At 44.1% G+C, this 18,168-nt stretch overlaps 1 protein-coding gene across 1 annotated transcript in view; it reads left to right on the top strand.

Annotated features, from left to right (window-relative positions):
* Window positions 1-12,888: 12,888 nt before the first annotated feature.
* LOC126417012 (sorbitol dehydrogenase-like) overlaps window positions 12,889-18,168 on the top strand; it is a 77,682-nt gene continuing 72,402 nt past the window's right edge. The window contains exon 1 of the mRNA XM_050084900.1: window positions 12,889-13,056. Within this exon, the coding sequence (XP_049940857.1) occupies window positions 12,889-13,056 (168 nt within the window). The remainder of the gene's footprint in view (window positions 13,057-18,168) is intronic.

Here is an 18,168-nt window from a genome sequence, read left to right as displayed (position 1 = left end):
TTTTTTTATATACCTTGATGTAAGCTGCATTGTGCGATATTTCGTTATCCCGCCGAACTATGCCATTTGGTGCTCAGGTCACGCAGGCTTTTCACTGCCAGCACTCGGCCTCCAATCAACAATTACCAAATCAGTCAGTCACAGCTTCCCATCAGGAGTTGAAGAGTTGTGTGTCTGGAGATTCGTTGCTTCCTGTGACCTTATATGGGTCATCTGAGGACACATAAGCGTCGGTATGTCCACCATAAGCAAACGCGTGACTCGTCGCTGAAAGCAGCAAAATGTCACCGAATGATCCAAATGACTCTATATGACTCTAGATCTACACCAGTCAAGTATGTTGTTTGTGGTGGAGTTATCAAGCGTCGTTTCCCGCTGACACTAGACATCTTAACCTCCATCGTTTCCAGTTATCTTGCTCAACGATTCGCGGTGGCAGTCCGCCTGTAACTTCTTCCGCATTTGAGCTGCTATCTTCTGTCTATTCGTCAGAGCCAGTCACACAATCCTACGATATTCTCGTAATTATAATAACTGATAAAACCGTGACTAATATTTTTGGATGTTTTTGTCTTGAGGCCATATCGTCACCACTCGTTCTGCATTCATTGCACTACAGCCAACTATCAATGTGACTTGTACGTATGATTCTTCAAATCCCTCACGTAATTGAGTCCATATTTCTCTAATTCGAAAAAAAAAACAGTGGTAAAGTAGACGAGCATATTCTGATAAGGTGAACGAGCGTATTCTCTGGGCAGGCTTTGTAGGGATCTCAACCTGAAAATTTAGAACAACATTTGACACACACGAAAGCCAACATGTTGGCACACTGTTCATCAACTGCATTGTCCAGTTACAGTAAGATGAGGTGATCATCTGGCAAGAGCCTGGATAACCACCTTCTGCAGGGCGGACGTGCAGAAAGAGTCAGTGAGGTCCTGGAATGTACCAATAGGCAAGTGAAGCCACACCAACTTCAGTTCAAAAAATGGTTCAAATGGCTCTGAGCACTATGGGACTCAACTGCTGACGTCATTAGTCCCCTAGAACTTAGAACTAGTTAAACCTAATTAACCTAAGGACATCACAAACATCCATGCCCGTGGCAGGATTCGAACCTGCGACCGTAGCGGTCTTGCGGTTCCAGACTGCAGCGCCTTTAACCGCACAGCCACTTTGGCCTGCCCAACTTCAGTGCCACAGCCAGCGGCTCTAGTTTTCCTGGTTGAGGATCCATGACGCGAACAGACAGGCAGAGGTGGCCGCACAGATTCTAAATTGGGGTTAAAATTGGGGACTTTGGTGGCCAGGGGAAGAACGGTAAATTCATCCTGGTGCTCTTCAAACCACGCACGTGCACTGCAAGCAATGTAACACGTTGCACTGTCGCACTGGTAGATGCCATCGTGCCGACGAAAAACAAACTGCATGTAGGAATGGACGTGGTCTACAAGGATAGAGGTATACTTGTGTTGGATCACCCAGGGAATGCCACAGAGGCCCATACGTTCTCTGAACGGTCGTTAAGGAGGCAGTGTTGATAGTCCCTATGCACATCTGGGTGGCCAATTACTCAACAGTGACCCGCAGACTTTTACGTAGTCGTCGTTCACCCCTGTAATCTATGGCCCGTGATGCACCACAGTTTGCTCAGCGTCGGTTCTGGATGTGCCATTTTGCCATGCATGTTATACTTTAACCACGGTGGCACGGGAACAGTTTAAGAACTTGGCTGTTTCAGAAGTGCTTCCACTCTTGGCCCCAAAGCCAATCATCATGACCCTCTGGACGTCACATAAATTGCTTCTTTTCCGCATTATGACAACGACTGCAGTGTTCTTCCGCGTCCCCCCCCCCCCCCCATGCCCCTCCGACACGCTTTCTTTACCCTCCAAAGCCAGTGGTGGTCCCCGCTGTCTTTGGGTTATTATTGCAGGTTGACGTCGAATATAGGCGGTGGGCGCATTAATGTTACTGGACTGTGTGTAAGAAATGTCATTTCACTGTACTGAAAATCAGCTCGCTTGATGATCGAAAGTTAATGAACATGTTCCATATCCATGGAAGTACTGGAGTTTCGGTCTGGTAGCGTTTAGTCAGGGTGTAATAATTTGTATATCTGGCCTCGCTTATACTTTTCACTTGCATTCGAAAGCCTTCACGGTAAGAGTAAAATAATATCACGCTTTTCGCGTTTGTAATGAATATTTGCACAAAAAGAGGAAGAAAATACAGAGCCTCACGAAAAGGAAAGCACCCAGAAGGCATGGTCGGATGTTAATGTAACTCTGTGCACATATACATCATAGAGGGATATGTATATAATTACAGTTGTAATTTGTGTGTGGTGTGTGGAACGGCCGCCAGAGTGCGTTAGTGTTGCTGGTGTTTAATGGTGTTGCCAGACCTGGTAAGGTACGTAGAACAGCGTCAGGTGTTGAGTGACCATTGTGAATGACCCCCTACAGGACAGAATTATCAGCATCTGACAAGTTCGTAAAGGACACGGAGAGATCGCGTACCCCTATGGGACAGCATTATCAACATCTGACAAGTCTGTAAAGGACCTCCTTCTGTCAGCAGGTCGAACAGTGCGGTATCAAGATTTGTCGGGCATTCGGAGGTGACAGCGGCCCGAAGTTGGGCTGGAACGTGAAGGCGGGCATACTAATCATCAAGGTTACGGTCAACCACGTCTGACCATCACAAGATGAGATTGACGTACTTCGAACGATGCAAATTGTTACCCCTTCACATCTGCGCGTGCCATTCTAGAACAGGTAACTTACTTCCTGCGACACTGTGTATCATTCCACATAATCAGTAGGAGACTAGCAGCTGCCGGACAACGGAATTACTATCCCATGCAAGGGCTGTCGTTAACATCACAACTCAAACTGGAAAAGTGCCGTGAACGGGAAGCATGGACTGCTGATGAATGGCGTTGCACTGTGTTCAGTGAGGAATCGCAGGTTATGCACTGCCACGGATGATCGTTTTCGGTGAGTATGGTGAGTATGGTGAGTACGTGGTTACAGGTCCCATACATCCAACGTTTTAGAGACACACGACAGTGTTACTCCTGGCGCGATGGTGTGGGGAGTCAATGGGTACGACTTCCGGTCGCGGCTTGTAGTATCTGACGGAGCTCTGACGCCACAACGATGCGTCACGAATATCCTGAGTTCTCAAGCGTTACCTCTTACGCGACAGTATCGTGATGCCATTTTTGTATAGGACTATACTCCTGGCACGTGACTATGAACTGACTGTCTCGTGTTGATGTATTCCCATAGCCAGCAAAACCCTACAGAACTTGTGTGGGACCAGCTCGGTCGTCAGCTCTGTCCCACTGCAGTACGCAGTACATCGAAGAGCAGTTACAACAGTTGTAAGGCATTTACTTCAGTTGTGGATACAACAGCTTCATGAAACTCTTCGTAACCAAATCAGTGCGTGCATCCAAGTCAGTGGGAGTGCAAGTCATGGTGTGAAAAATGGTTCAAATAGCTCTGAGCACTATGGGACTTAACATCTGAGGTCATCAGTTCCCTAGAACATAGAACTACTTAAACCTAACTAACCTAAGGACATCACACATTCATGCGCGAGGCAGGATTCGAACCTGCGACCGTAGCAGTCGCACGGTTCCGGACTGAAGCGCCTAGAACCGATCGGCCCGTCATAGCGTTAGTCTGAATTGATTTTGTAAACACTGAAATATCACCACAAACTCTGTCAACGCGTGAAGTCTCATTCCGTTTCAGTCGGCCGTTGTGGCTGAGCGGTTCTAGGTGCTTCAGTCTGGAACCGCGCTGCTGCTACGGTCGCAGGTTCGAATCCTGCCTCGGGCATGGACGTGTGTGATGTCCTTAGGTTAGAGAGGTTTAAGCAGTTCTAAGTTCTAGGGGACTGGTGACCTCAGATGTTACGTCCCATACTGCTCAGAGCCATTTGAATCATTTCATTCCGTTTCCTCTTTTCCTTCTTGGTGCTTCATCTTTCTTGTCAGGCAGTGTACGTTTCGTATGAGAACAAAGACTACCGATAAATCCCAGTTTCATCTCTTTTCTAAAACAGATATCGGGTAACAGGATGAGATCAGCGATGTTCTGGCATTTTCTGAGCCTATAATTAGTATCGTCTCTAATCTTCTTTCATATATCATTTTACTAAAAACAGTGTAACAAGCAATATCTCACTAAACTCCTTGTTTTTAGGACACTGGAACACAATTCAAAAATATACAGTTATAGTTCAAAACTGAAGTTTCCTCTACTCCTATTTTGTTGTTGTTTGTTTCTGTTTTTACAGGGTTTGTCCCGCTTGTATCAGTGGCGGCTAATAATGTGCATCAGTCGACCTATGGTCTTTTCTTCCCATATGAGTGGCTTTGTCGCCTCTCACCTGAAACGTCAGTTACTCTGCACAGAGAGGGCTGTGTGTTTCGTCTGTACGTAAATCAAATAAGCATAGTATTTTTCGTGTATGTGTTGTAATTTCATTGGCATTTTTTTCCCGCCAAGAGTTGCATAGACAAGTGTTGAAATCCACCGACTAACCACACTATGCCTGACCGACTTCAGAGAACAACGATCATATATCCAGCAGGCTAATTCAGTTAACCTCTGACTCAACTCACTGTCTTAAGAACTAAGTCCTTCGCGAATTAAGCTATACGAGCAGGACAACTGGGCACGGGCTCCTTCAAGCTATTAATATAGTATTTGCCTGGAAAATCTCAGGGAAACCAGTGAACATAAAGAGCGAAGGCTGGGCGGCAATTTTATGTTGGTTGGTTGTGATTACGCGTGGAGCATCTTTCTATGTCTACATCTAAATCGCTATTCTGCAGTTCGCACTTACGCTCCTGGAAGAGGTTACTTTGAACCACCAACAGATTATTTCCCTATCGTTCCACTTTGTACCAGCGCGTGGGTAAAACGAACACTAAACTGTTTCTGCTCGAGCCTTGATTTATGTTATTTCATTATGGTGATCATTTCTCACTATGCAGTTTAGCGACAGTGAAATACACTCCTGGAAATTGAAATAAGAACACCGTGAATTCATTGTCCCAGGAAGGGGAAACTTTATTGACACATTCCTGGACTCAGATACATCACATGATCACACTGACAGAACCACAGGCACATAGACACAGGCAACAGAGCATGCACAATGTCGGCACTAGTACAGTGTATATCCACCTTTCGCAGCAATGCAGGCTGCTATTCTCCCATGGAGACGATCGTAGAGATGCTGGATGTAGTCCTGTGGAACGGCTTGCCATGCCATTTCCACCTGGCGCCTCAGTTGGACCAGCGTTCGTGCTGGACGTGCAGACCGCGTGAGACGACGCTTCATCCAGTCCCAAACATGCTCAATGGGGGACAGATCCGGAGATCTTGCTGGCCAGGGTAGTTGACTTACACCTTCTGGAGCACGTTGGGTGGCACGGGATACATGCGGACGTGCGTTGTCCTGTTGGAACAGCAAGTTCCCTTGCCGGTCTAGGAATGGTAGAACGATGGGTTCGATGACGGTTTGGATGTACCGTGCACTATTCAGTGTCCCCTCGACGATCACCAGTGGTGTACGGCCAGTGTAGGAGATCGCTCCCCACACCATGATGCCGGGTGTTGGCCCTGTGTGCCTCGGTCGTATGCAGTCCTGATTGTGGCGCTCACCTGCACGGCGCCAAACACGCATACGACCATCATTGGCACCAACGCAGAAGCGACTCTCATCGCTGAAGACGACACGTCTCCATTCGTCCCTCCATTCACGCCTGTCGCGACACCACTGGAGGCGGGCTGCACGATGTTGGGGCGTGAGCGGAAGACGGCCTAACGGTGTGCGGGACCGTAGCCCAGCTTCATGGAGACGGTTGCGAATGGTCCTCGCCGATACCCCAGGAGCAACAGTGTCCCTAATTTGCTGGGAAGTGGCGGTGCGGTCCCCTACGGCACTGCGTAGGATCCTACGGTCTTGGCGTGCATCCGTGCGTCGCTGCGGTCCGCTCCCAGGTCGACGGGCACGTGCACCTTCCGCCGACCACTGGCGACAACATCGATGTACTGTGGAGACCTCACGCCCCACGTGTTGAGCAATTCGGCGGTACGTCCACCCGGCCTCCCGCATGCCCACTATACGCCCTCGCTCAAAGTCCGTCAACTGCACATACGGTTCACGTCCACGCTGTCGCGGCATGCTACCAGTGTTAAAGACTGCGGTGGAGCTCCGTATGCCACGGCAAACTGGCTGACACTGACGGCGGCGGTGCACAAATGCTGCGCAGCTAGCGCCATTCGACGGCCAACACCGTGGTTCCTGGTGTGTCCGCTGTGCCGTGCGTGTGATCATTGCTTGTACAGCCCTCTCGCAGTGTCCGGAGCAAGTATGGTGGGTCCGACACACCGGTGTCAATGTGTTCTTTTTTCCATTTCCAGGAGTGTATTTTCACATTCAGAGGCGAAAGTTGGAGATAGGAATTTCGTGAAAAGATATCACGCAACTAAAAACAGCCTTTGTTTTAATGACTGCCGCCCCAAAGTCGTCTACCATATCCGTGACACTCTATGCACTATTTCTTGAACTTTTTCGATGTCTTCCGTCAAAACTATCTGGTAGGGACCCCATACCGCACAGCAGTACTCTAGCAGAGGATGGACGAGATTAGTACAGGCAGTCTCATTAGGAGACCTGTTGCATCTTCGAAGTGTTCCGCCTACAAAACGCAGTCTTTGGTTTGCCTTCCCCACAACATTCTCATGTGAGCGCGCCAATTTAAGCTTTCATTATCGTAATTCCTACATATTTAGTGGAACTGAAGCTCTTTCAGTTTATCTGATTTATCATGTAACTGAAATTTTACGGATTTCTTTTCGTACTCACATGGATGACCCCACACACTTCATTATTTAGGGTTAGTTCCCACTTTTCGCACCTTAGAGATACCATGTCTGAGTCATTTTGCCACGGGCGTCATTCTTCTGGTGACTTTTAACAACGGTAAATGGCAGCATCATGTGAAAAAATCTTGGACGGCTGCTCGCAGTGTCTCCTAAATCGTTTATACAGATTATGAACAGCAGAGGGCCTGTAACACCTCCTTGGGAAACGCTAGATATCGCTTCTGTTTTATGAACGATTTTCCACCGATTACCAATTACTATGACCTTTGTGACAGGAAATCACGAATCCAGTCACACAAAAGAGATGATAATCAGTAGACAAACAATTTGATTATACGTCTCTCTAGAGGAACGTTGTCAAAAGCATTCTGGAAATACAAAATGGTTCAAATGGCTCTGAGCACTATGGGACTTAACTTCTGAGGTCATCAGTCCCCTAGAACTTAGAACTACTTAAACCTAACTAACCTAAGGACATCACACACATCCATGTCCTTGGCAGGATTCGAACCTGCGAGCGTAGCGGTCACGCGGTTCCAGACTGACGCGCCTAGATCCGCACGGCCACACCGGCCAGCCTGGAAATACAGAAATATGAAATCCCCTTGGTGCGAACAGAGGGCTACTCTTTCCACAAGTACGATATTTTCTGTATCCGTTCTGGCTATTTGTCAACAGAGCGTTTTTTTTTTTTTTTTGTTTTTTTTTTTCGAGGTAGTTCATAATGTTTGAACTCGGTGTATTTTCCAAAATCCTACTACAAATCGACGTTAATGACATGGGTAATTCAGTGGATTACTGCTGTTCCCGTTGTTGAATATTGCTAATATATTATATCATGCGATCTGAAGTTTTCCCGGCGTATTTCCAATTTGAACAATTCTCGGGTATCCGACCGGGTAGCCTCGTAATTTCTCAATAATATTTCGGCAGACGTACACGTTGCCATCTTCAGGTGGTGCCCGACGAATGCTGTGCTGTTCCTCTCCGCGCCCTGTCGTTACCCCCTCCACCGTTCCTCGCCTGGTGTCTTCGGTGCGCCGGCCGGGGTGGCCAAGCGTTTCTAGGCGCTACAATCTGGAACCGCGCGACCGCTGCGGTCGCAGGTTCGAATCCGGCCTCGGGCATGGATGTGTGTGATGTACTTAGGTTAGTTATATTTAAGTAGTTCTAAGTTCTATGGGACTGATGACCTCAGACGTTAAGTCCCATAGTGCTCAGAGCCATTTGAACCATTTTACTATGAAAAAACAAAAATACTCTCTCAATCATCCTACTTCTGGGACTGCGTTACTAAAGAGGCCATCGAAATCCGACTACAGGACGATCTAATTAATAAAGACAGCGGTCTTCAACTTAGTCAGGCTTGGAACACTGCACTCAGCCTGGACAGAAAGATGCGGTCCCAGAGATCGAGGGCCGCCCACGACGGCGGCAGCAGGGAGACTGCAGACCCCAGTTCAGACCCAGGCGCCGCTTTCCCCACCACCTCCAGTAGCCGCCGCGCCGGCCGCACCAAAGACAAAAAACTGGTTCAAATGGCTCTGAGCACTATGGGACTTAACTTCTAAGGTCATCAGTCCCCTAGAACTTAGAACTAATTAAACCTAACTAACCTAAGGACATCACACATATCTATGCCCGAGGCAGGATTCGAACCTGCGACCGCAGCGGTCGCGGGGTTCCAGACTGTAGCGCCCAGAACCGCGTGGCCACCCCGGCCGGCGCACCAAAGACACCAGGAGAGGAACGGTGGAGGGGGTAACGGCTAGTATATATAGGGCGCGGAAAGGAACAGCACAGCATTCATCAGGAACCACCTGAAGATGGCAGCGTGTATATCTGCCGAAATATTGTGGAGAAATTACGACGCTACCATGTCGGATACCCGAGAACTGTTCAGATATTGTATCATGTTCTTCGATTACACCACCGTCAATTTCCGAAGTGCAGTTTTAATCATCACCTCGTGAAAGTCAACCGTCCACGATGGAAGCTGGTGACGGCGTTAGTCATTCCGTACGTAATCATCCTACAATGCGACAGTTTTTCGCAGCCATGGATAAGTTGTAGCAGACATTGATGAAGAGGTCGTCACGTACGCTGTTAAGAATAATTCCACCTCGACATCACGTTGTTGACACTTAGAAAAGACCTGCAACGCAATGGTGTCTTCATGCGACCCAGGAAGAAGTCACCGGGTGCCATGTCGTGTGAATACGGGGATTAGTCAAAATCTGATAGCCCTAAGAAAGAGCATGTGTGACTGGACAGAGATCTTGTAGAACAAAACCGCCCCGTGGGACAGCTTCCGGTGTCATATCATCTTGACAACTGCTCATAATTTCCTCAGAAGTTTACGGCAGTGTGCTCCTGATTTTACGGTAGTGTGCTCCTGTGATGTCTTAGCCCGGACGAGCGTAATCTGTTAGCACCATACGATTGCAGGAGAAAAAGAAATATCTGAGAAGCTCTTTGATCAACGATGGTTTGGTCTTCACCTGTTTTGAAGGATGATATATTCACATGTCTGTACAACTTCCTTTACTCCTTTGATTTGCACTCATATGTTCAGCACTCATTCATCTACATATATACTCCGCATCCACATTTCTAATGGAAAGTAACTTGATATTCAAAACAACCGTCGCATTTCGTTTGTCAACGGTGTTGTTCGCCCGATGTGGTAAAATGAGAGTTAGACCACCACGCAGAAATCATAGCGGCGCACAAGCGCCTGTGAAATCGGAAATTTTCGTGTCTTTCAGTAAGGACGTTACTTATTGCATAGGATAAATCTTGAAAAAACGGAACATCGTGGTAATCCACAAACCTACCTGAGTAGTATAAGATCACCTAATATTGGCTAAGGATGCTCGCCAACCGCTGGAAAAATCAGTAATTTATATAATTCTGTGTAGTTGTGGGGAAGTGTACGTGACTACTACAAAAGAATGGCCAATAAACGACTAGAGGAGCACAAAGGCTATGGCAGAAGGCGTTAGATTGACGTATCAGCTGTTGCGGAACATACTTTGCAGCTAGGAGCCCACAACATTTATTTTGATAGGAGTCAAGTCCTTTCGGCCACAAGCGGATACCATGAAAGGCTATACAGAGAGGCCATAGAGATTGCAAAACACACAGAAATTTCAGTGTGAAGGAGGGGGGCGTGAAATTGAATGACACCTGGATCCCGGTGCTGAAGAAGATGTGTACCAGTCTTGCACCATGGGGTGATAGCCACAGCGGACGACGGCATTCGACAACTACAAGTTGCTATCGGGTATTCAGAACATGTAACGTCACGCCACTGCGCGGAACGACGGGTAAACGGAATTTTACTGCAATCAGTAGCGAGTCCGGGGGTGAATCGGGACACTTAAAGAAGCTAGGGTCGCCCTTGAAAATGTCCTCCGCAGATGGGGACGAAACCCTCGATTTAAATTTGAGAACTATTTGACTACGTCATAATAGCCCGGAATATTTTAATAACTGTGACATTTCCGGCCGCGAAAATTTAAATTTTATGATTTAGCAGGATTGGTATTCAACTTTACATCGTGTCATGGAATGAGTATGCATTTCAGCTTTGACTGTTGTTTCTTGCAGTTTAATATGCTTTGTAATATTAGTGGCAGAGTACGTAGTTATTGTGCAAGGTACCACTATGTAGAAAAAATGTTCTTCATCGCGGTGAATATTTATACATATGATTATGTGGTATGGTTGAACGTACTTCCACCGTACTGAATGCTACAGCATTTAGTTAACTCTAGTTGTACATAATTCACTAGTAGATCCATTGATGAAAGGACGACAGTGTGTATTATTTCCTTTCCTTTAAATTTTCGTTAGAGTAGGAGGATGGTTGGAGTACACTTATCTCTGTTAAAATTCATTGTTTGCAGTATCTGCTAATAACATGTCAACACGTTTGAGTAACTACTTTTGCAATTTCAGCATTTTCAGGTAATAATGCCTTACTCACTAAGACTACACAAAACATTTTCAATGGCAAGAAGTAACACCATTCGAAGCTGAAATACATAGACCCTACTCATTCGGTGACAAGATGTAATATACTGTAGTTGAATGCTAGTTCTGTCAAAAGCTGTTTACATGGAGTTCTTCAGTGGAAACGAGGAAGTGCAAAACAGGATGCGGACCAAGATAACGCAGTATGCGAACAACATATTTATAGCGCATTTAAATCTAGCATTTCACATACCGATTCGTAGGCACCAAAAAAACTTAACAGAACACTATACGACAAAGCATGACAGAGTTCATGTTTTTCGATATGTCCGTGACGCCCTCCTGTGAGTCTAACAAATCAATGGAATTCGAATTGTCCTCCTTTGACACGTCCAACACCCCCTATTTAGTATGGGTCCCACACACTTGAGCGATATTCTGAGACAGGTCGGGCACGTGAGTTGTAATCAGTCTCCTTTATAGAATGATGATACATACCAGCATCCTGCCAATGATCCGAAGTTTTCCGTTAGGCTTACGTAAGACGGAACCTATGTGCTCATTCCAGTTCATATCCCCACTAATTTTTACTGCCACCCCCCCCCCCCACCCCCTCCCAGTTACTTGAATGGGTTGACTGTTTGTCACTGTGAACCACTGATATAGTAGACGTAGGATAGTACGTCCGTTTTAGGATTCCCTAACTTAGTCGGTAAAAACGGAATTCGTATACGATCACTTTATTGTCTGTCTCTCTTTCTGACAGTAAAGAACCATTTTTCACAGGAAGGGGTAGACTTATCAAGTAGAAATTTAAGTCACGTACATAGTTCTATGGTCCCCTGGCGTTGCAAAAACATTAAGTTTTCTAGTCAGTGCAGTCAAAACATGCGGCCATTTGCGCCACATATTTTGATACTCGCAAGCTTACTCATCAAAACCTGTACGGTACTTCCTGTTGAGTCAGTCTGGTCCCTTTAATCCCCCAAACCAATCAACCTGTTGAGTCATGAAATTAGGCAAGAAGCAAGGTTTCGCAGTGTATCTAAAGGTAACAACACAGAAATTGTTAATTTGTAATTATATCACACAAAAAAGATTTTTATCATGTTATTCGACCTTCATTCGTCTGTTAAGACCGTTTTTTCTCAATAACGGGCTGACGTATCAAGTTAAAATTTATCTCGCATACTGAAGTGTATGGTTTCTTTAAGTCACGTATTTTGATATGTTGCCGGTCTCGATGTCGTTAACAGGCAAAAAACGTAGAAATTCTCGATTCGTGGGACGGATGAATTATGTATATGCGTAATTAAATCCGTACGGAACCTTCGGTGCCCTAGTCCTGCTCGCACTTATCAGGATTTGTTTTCTAGTTTTTCATTTTCTTCATCACTCGAATTTCTTTGACCACACTGCAACCATCCGGGTCACCTAACCACTGTGTGATATGATATGATGTATGATATTATTGCCGTACACTTCCAAAAACTCAGCGCGGATGGTTGCAGTGTTTTCTACTTATCAAATCAGGAAACCAATGACTCCAAGATGCTTTGGCAATGGGCTACGTCGTTTTGTTGTGGCCTGTTGGTGACATGTTATGGTATTGATGCTATTTACCAAACCTCCGTGCATAGTTATACTTTTATGACTTAATATGGTCCTCCAGGAGGCTACTAATGCCTTTTTTGTAAGCACATCTCGCCAAATATTTATATAATATTTTATGTTTGCAGCATACAAATTAAAATGGCGAAGGCAATCATGGCTCTGCAATGACTACTGAAGAAGACAGTCACCTTGTATTTTGAGACGTCAGGAAGAGCACTACTTCATCGTGTGTGTAAGGGTAAGTGTCGAGGTTTATGTATTACTTAGATACTCGTTAATTCTGTAATCAGAGTTATCGCGTCTAGGTGCTTCCTATCCCTCGCGTAGACGAGCGGGCTGAAAATCGCTTACCAACGCAGAACCGGCAGAAATCGAAATGCTTCGCCTGCTTGCGAGATGCGTGCGTCCGACGGGATGGCCGTTCCATCTGACGTCCGTCGCCTGCAACTCTTCGTGCAACTCTTCGTGCAAACCTCAGCAGAAGTGTCCCGATCCCTGCGACAACCTCGCCGCTGTCCTCTGCGCCCCCAAGGATCTTCGCTTGGTAAGTCATGAGGCCACGTTAGCCGTGGCTGTGAATACGGTGTACAAGGCGTATCACCTAAAGCGTTTGTTACTTTAAACATATCGGCGTTATTTCATCTAAATGGGAACACGGTAAAAATATATCGCAATTTAAAGTTTCATCTAAAATCATCTACTCTGCTTAATAGTTCGAATATTTAATTATCACGGCATAGCACACCAAACAACCAACAGATGGCGTTGCTAGTTGTTTAACTCAGTAAAAAGTATTTTTCGGAAATTTGGAGACCGATAGAATTAAGCGGTGCTATCTTATATTTACTAATACAAACTAACAGCGATTTTGCTTGGCTAGGATATACAGATTCACTAATTTCGGTTTGCTGTATTGAAAACATAGTGACGTTGCTTTGCTTCTTTCGATATGTTTTATTTATGTTCTTTGGTACGGAAAAGTAATTTATTTAGTTCACTTTGTCGTTTTGGTGCCCACTCACTACATTTTGACTTCATTTATTTTACTAATAAAAATGCCTATAAAACGGTCAAGTCTTTCGCAATACACAAGAAAGGCAAGAAACTGAAGACTATGTGATTTTAAGATTCCAGTGAAGATCGTAAGACGAGACTTGCTGCGGCTTCAGTACACCATGCCTTAACTCACTCTTTGGAAATGCCTTCCGAAAGCGAAGCATGACGTAACTCTGATCGAGCGCATCATGCATCATCTCGCCCCTCAGAAGCCTTCACTCCCACAGAGCCTTAAAGGTACTACTCTTAAACGTAACATCTTATATTTTGACAGAAAGTAGCGCAGGCGAGAGAATTTTGTACCCCGAATGTTGTTTATTCCTAACAATTTACCATTTAGCTTTAAACGTGTGCGAGTCTTGGTAAGCTAATGTTATGCTATGACCACAAACAAAGCAAGAGGCTAGAAGCTGCGTGTTGCTGGTGTGGGCCTTAGTGCAGTTGCTTTGTGCATGGCTCTTTCCCATGTTACTGAAGCAAATAAGCTCTTGCCTCATGTTTCCATCACACTACTATACACTTTGGGTACAAAGAAGCTTGATAAGTTATAAATAAATTGCGAACATACGAAGTCTCAGGCACAGCTACAAATAAATAACAGGGCAAGACATGGTTCCTGACCTAGTAATTTTAAATAATACTTGACCGTGTGAAGTACTCAAGATAAACACTACTAAACTTCCAACTGCTTAATACAGATTTCTTTCTTCTTCTGACATGTATTATCCTGAATTTTTCCACAATTTTTTAATTTTAATGTTATCTTGTTACACACTGGCTTCGTGGGAAAAACGAGGTTTATAGTGATACAGAATGTTTATAATCTACTGCAACAACCAGTTATAATTTGCTTTTGGCTTACTACACTGAAAAAACGCCATTACCTGTTTCGAATATAGCCATCCAGACTCAGACAGCTTGTATTTTTTCATCAGAAGCTGGGTACATTGATTTACAGGTGAGTTGTCTTGAAATGACCACCTGGATCATCCGATTTCACCGTCATTCGCCATCGAATAATGTTCACGATAATATTGTTTTATCCTATTCACTCACAGTGATCTCAGTTTTTATTCACGTTTGTTGGGCAACAACACAAAGTATCGAGACTCATAGTGAGTTTTGGCTAAGCTACTTTAAGTGTACCTCCATAATTTGTGTGAATAAGTCACTGAAAGTTTATCATTTTAATTGTTAAGTATGTCGTTCTAAGCCTGACTAATAGGTCCTGATAACAGTTGAGTAATTCTCAGAACTACAGCCAGATTACGAAACGATAACTTGAAGTCACTTATTTGTCACTTACACAGGTTTCTTAATGGTCCTGACCCATCTCCAATTAAAGAGACACCCCTTAATCAAGTAATTATTGGCAGTGGGAGACGAGATGGATTATGCAATGTAAATCAGAATGCAGAAATTAAAATGGTTAAAATTACAATAAACATCTTAACGATAACAAATGACAATCAAGGAAACACGATGAGCAACGAAAGGAAGGCAAATGAAACTGATTGAGCGAAATTTTCAGATAAAAACCGATTATTAGAATTCTTCTGTTTGCTGATCGCTACTCTTTACTGCTTAGGCATGTTATGTTTTAATTATAGGCATACAGAAACCTTTCGACAATGTTGACTGGAATAATCTCTTTCACATTCTGAAGGTGGCAGGGGTAAGATACAGGGAGCGAAGCGCTATTTACAATTTGTACAGAAACCAGATGGCAGTTACAAGAGTCGAGGGACATGAGAGGCAAGCAGTGGTTGGGAAGGGAGTGAGACAGGGTTGTAGTCTCTCCCCGATGTTATTCAATCTGTGTATTGAGCAAGAAGTAAAGGAAACAAACAAAAAAAAAAAAAAAAAAAAAAAAAAAAAAAAAAAAAAATTCGGAGTAGGTATTAAAATTCATGGAGAAGAAATAAAAACTTTGAGGTTTGCCGATGACATTGTAATTCTGTCAGAGACAGCAAAGGACCTGGAAGAGCAGTTGAACGGAATGGGCAGTGTCTTGAAAGGAGGAAATAAGATGAACATCAACAAAAGCAAAACGAGGATAATGGAATGTAGTCGAATTCAGTTGGGTGATGCTGAGCGAATTAGATTTAGGAAATGAGATACTTAAAGTAGTATAGGAGTTTTGCTATTTGGGGAGCAAAATAACTGATGATGGTCGGAGTAGAGAGGATATAAAATGTAGACTGGCAATGGCAAGGAAAGCGTTTCTGAAGAAGAGAAATTTGTTAACATCGAGTATATATTTAAGTGTACGGAAGTCGTTTCCAAAAGTAATTGTATGGAGTGTTGCCATGTATGGAAGTGAAACATGGACGATAAATAGTTTAGACGAAAAGAGAATAGAAGCTTTCGAAATGTGGTGCTACAGAAGGATGCTGAAGATTAGATGGGTAGATCACATAACTAATGAGGAAGTATTGAATAGAATTGGGGAGGAGTTTGTGGCACAACTTGACTAGAAGAAGGGATCGGTTGGTAGGACATGTTCTGAGGTATCAAGGGATCACCAATTTAGTATTGGAGGGCAGTGTGGAGGGTAAATATCATAGAGGGAGACCAAGAGATGAATACACTACGCAGATTCAGAAGGATGTAGGTTGCAGTAGGTACTGGGAGATGAAGAAGCTTGCACAGGATAAGGTAGCATGGAGTGCTGCATCAAACCAGTCTCAGGACTGAAGACCACATCAACAACAACATTAATTTAAAAACGAAATAAATCTCCACCTGTTACTAACGACTCCCTTAGTACCCAGCGACGTGGCGCAGTGGTTAGCACACTGGACTCGCATTCGGGAGAACGATGGTTCAATCCCGCGTCCGGCCATCCTGATTTAGGTTTTTCGTAATTTCCCTATATCGCTTCAGGCAAATTCCGGGGTGGTTCCTCTGAAAGGTCACAGCCGACTTCCTTCCCTGTCCTTCCCTAATCCGATGAGACCAATGACCTCGCTGTTTGGTCTCTTCCCCCAAACAACCCAACCGAACTCCCTTAGTAAATACAGGCCTTTTCACCATTCAGATTGTAGTGTCAGCAAATGAAACACAAAGCAAATTGATTTCAAGGATTCGCTATGTAGAATCTGCGACACCACACAGAGAAACAAACTGAACCGTAGTTTGTCCACGCATGGCGCTAAAGATGTGAATGGCATGCATATTTCATTAAGACGATTCACTAAACAAAGTTTTGGAAGCATTATTATATTGCATCCATCAGATGCAAATACAACATTTACAACGCAAATTTAAAATTATGTTAGTGATTTAAGAAATCATGTTCTCTTTTGTCATACTCTTCATGTTACACAATATTACTTAGATTACGAATATTTCTCATTGTTCTCTTCTTACAATGTGCCAGTCAAACTCGCGGCAAATATACACCGCTCCAATACTAGGGTGTTCATTAGTAAAGATATTTCATTTCATTGCACAAAGTTTTTTTTTTATAATGTCCTCTTTGCGCCATTTTACAATGATATTAGAAAGAATCGTTCTTGTGAAACACAACCACCCCTTTATTCTTACGAAGTAATGAATGCTATCGACAGGGCATGGGAAATTGATTCCATATTTTTAAATTTCCATAATGCTTTTGACACAGTTTCTCATAAGCGATTTCTAATTAAATTGCGTGTCTGTCGAGTATCGTCTCAGATGTGCGACTGGATTCGTCAGAAAGGTCACAGTTAGTAATAACTGACGGAAATTGGTCGATTAAAACAGAAGTAGTGTATGGGGTTCCCCAAGGAAGTGTTATAAGTCCTCTCTTGTTCCTGATTTACGTAAACGATTTAGGAGACAATCTGAACAGTCCTCTGATACTGTTTGCAGATGATGCTGTCATTTACCGTCATGGAAAGTCATCAGATGATCAAAACGAATCGCCCAATGGTTTAGACAAGGTATTTGAATGGTGCAACAAGTGGCAGGTGACTCTAAATCACGAAACGTGTGAGGTCAGCCAAATGAGAATTAAAAAGCATCCTCTAAATTTCAGTTATTCGATACATCACACAAATGTACATGGTGTGAAATCAATTAAGTACTGAGGAATCACAATTACGAATAAGATCACATATATAACATTGTGGATAAAGCAAACCGAAGACTGTGATTTATTGGCAGAACACTTAGGAAATGTAACAGGTCTGCGAAAGCGACTGCTTATACTACGCTTGTTCGCCATCTTCTGGACTAGTTCTGTGCGGAGTGATATACGCATCAGATAGGATTGACGGAGGACACGGTAGAAGTTCAGAGAAGGGCAGCTCGATTTGTATTATCATGAAGTATGGGAGAGAGTGCCACGGATATGATAAACGAATTGGGGTGGTATTGATTAGAACAAAGTCGTTTTATGCAGCGGCAGGACCTTCTCAGCAAATTTCAATCACCAACTTTCTCCTCAGAGTGCGAAAATATTTTGTTGGTGCCCACCTACATAAGGATAAGTGATTATTGTCATAAAGGAAGAGAAATCGGAGGTCACACGGAAAAATTTAAGTGTTCGTATATCCCACGAACGGTTAGAGAGTGGGACGGTGGAGTATAAGCTTAAAGATGGTTCGATGAGCCC

This window comes from Schistocerca serialis, chromosome 8 (assembly GCF_023864345.2).
Source record: "Schistocerca serialis cubense isolate TAMUIC-IGC-003099 chromosome 8, iqSchSeri2.2, whole genome shotgun sequence".
NCBI lineage: Eukaryota > Metazoa > Arthropoda > Insecta > Orthoptera > Acrididae > Schistocerca > Schistocerca serialis.
The sequence above is the reverse complement of the archived record's forward strand: the minus strand, read 5'-3'. Positions and strand labels throughout refer to the sequence as shown.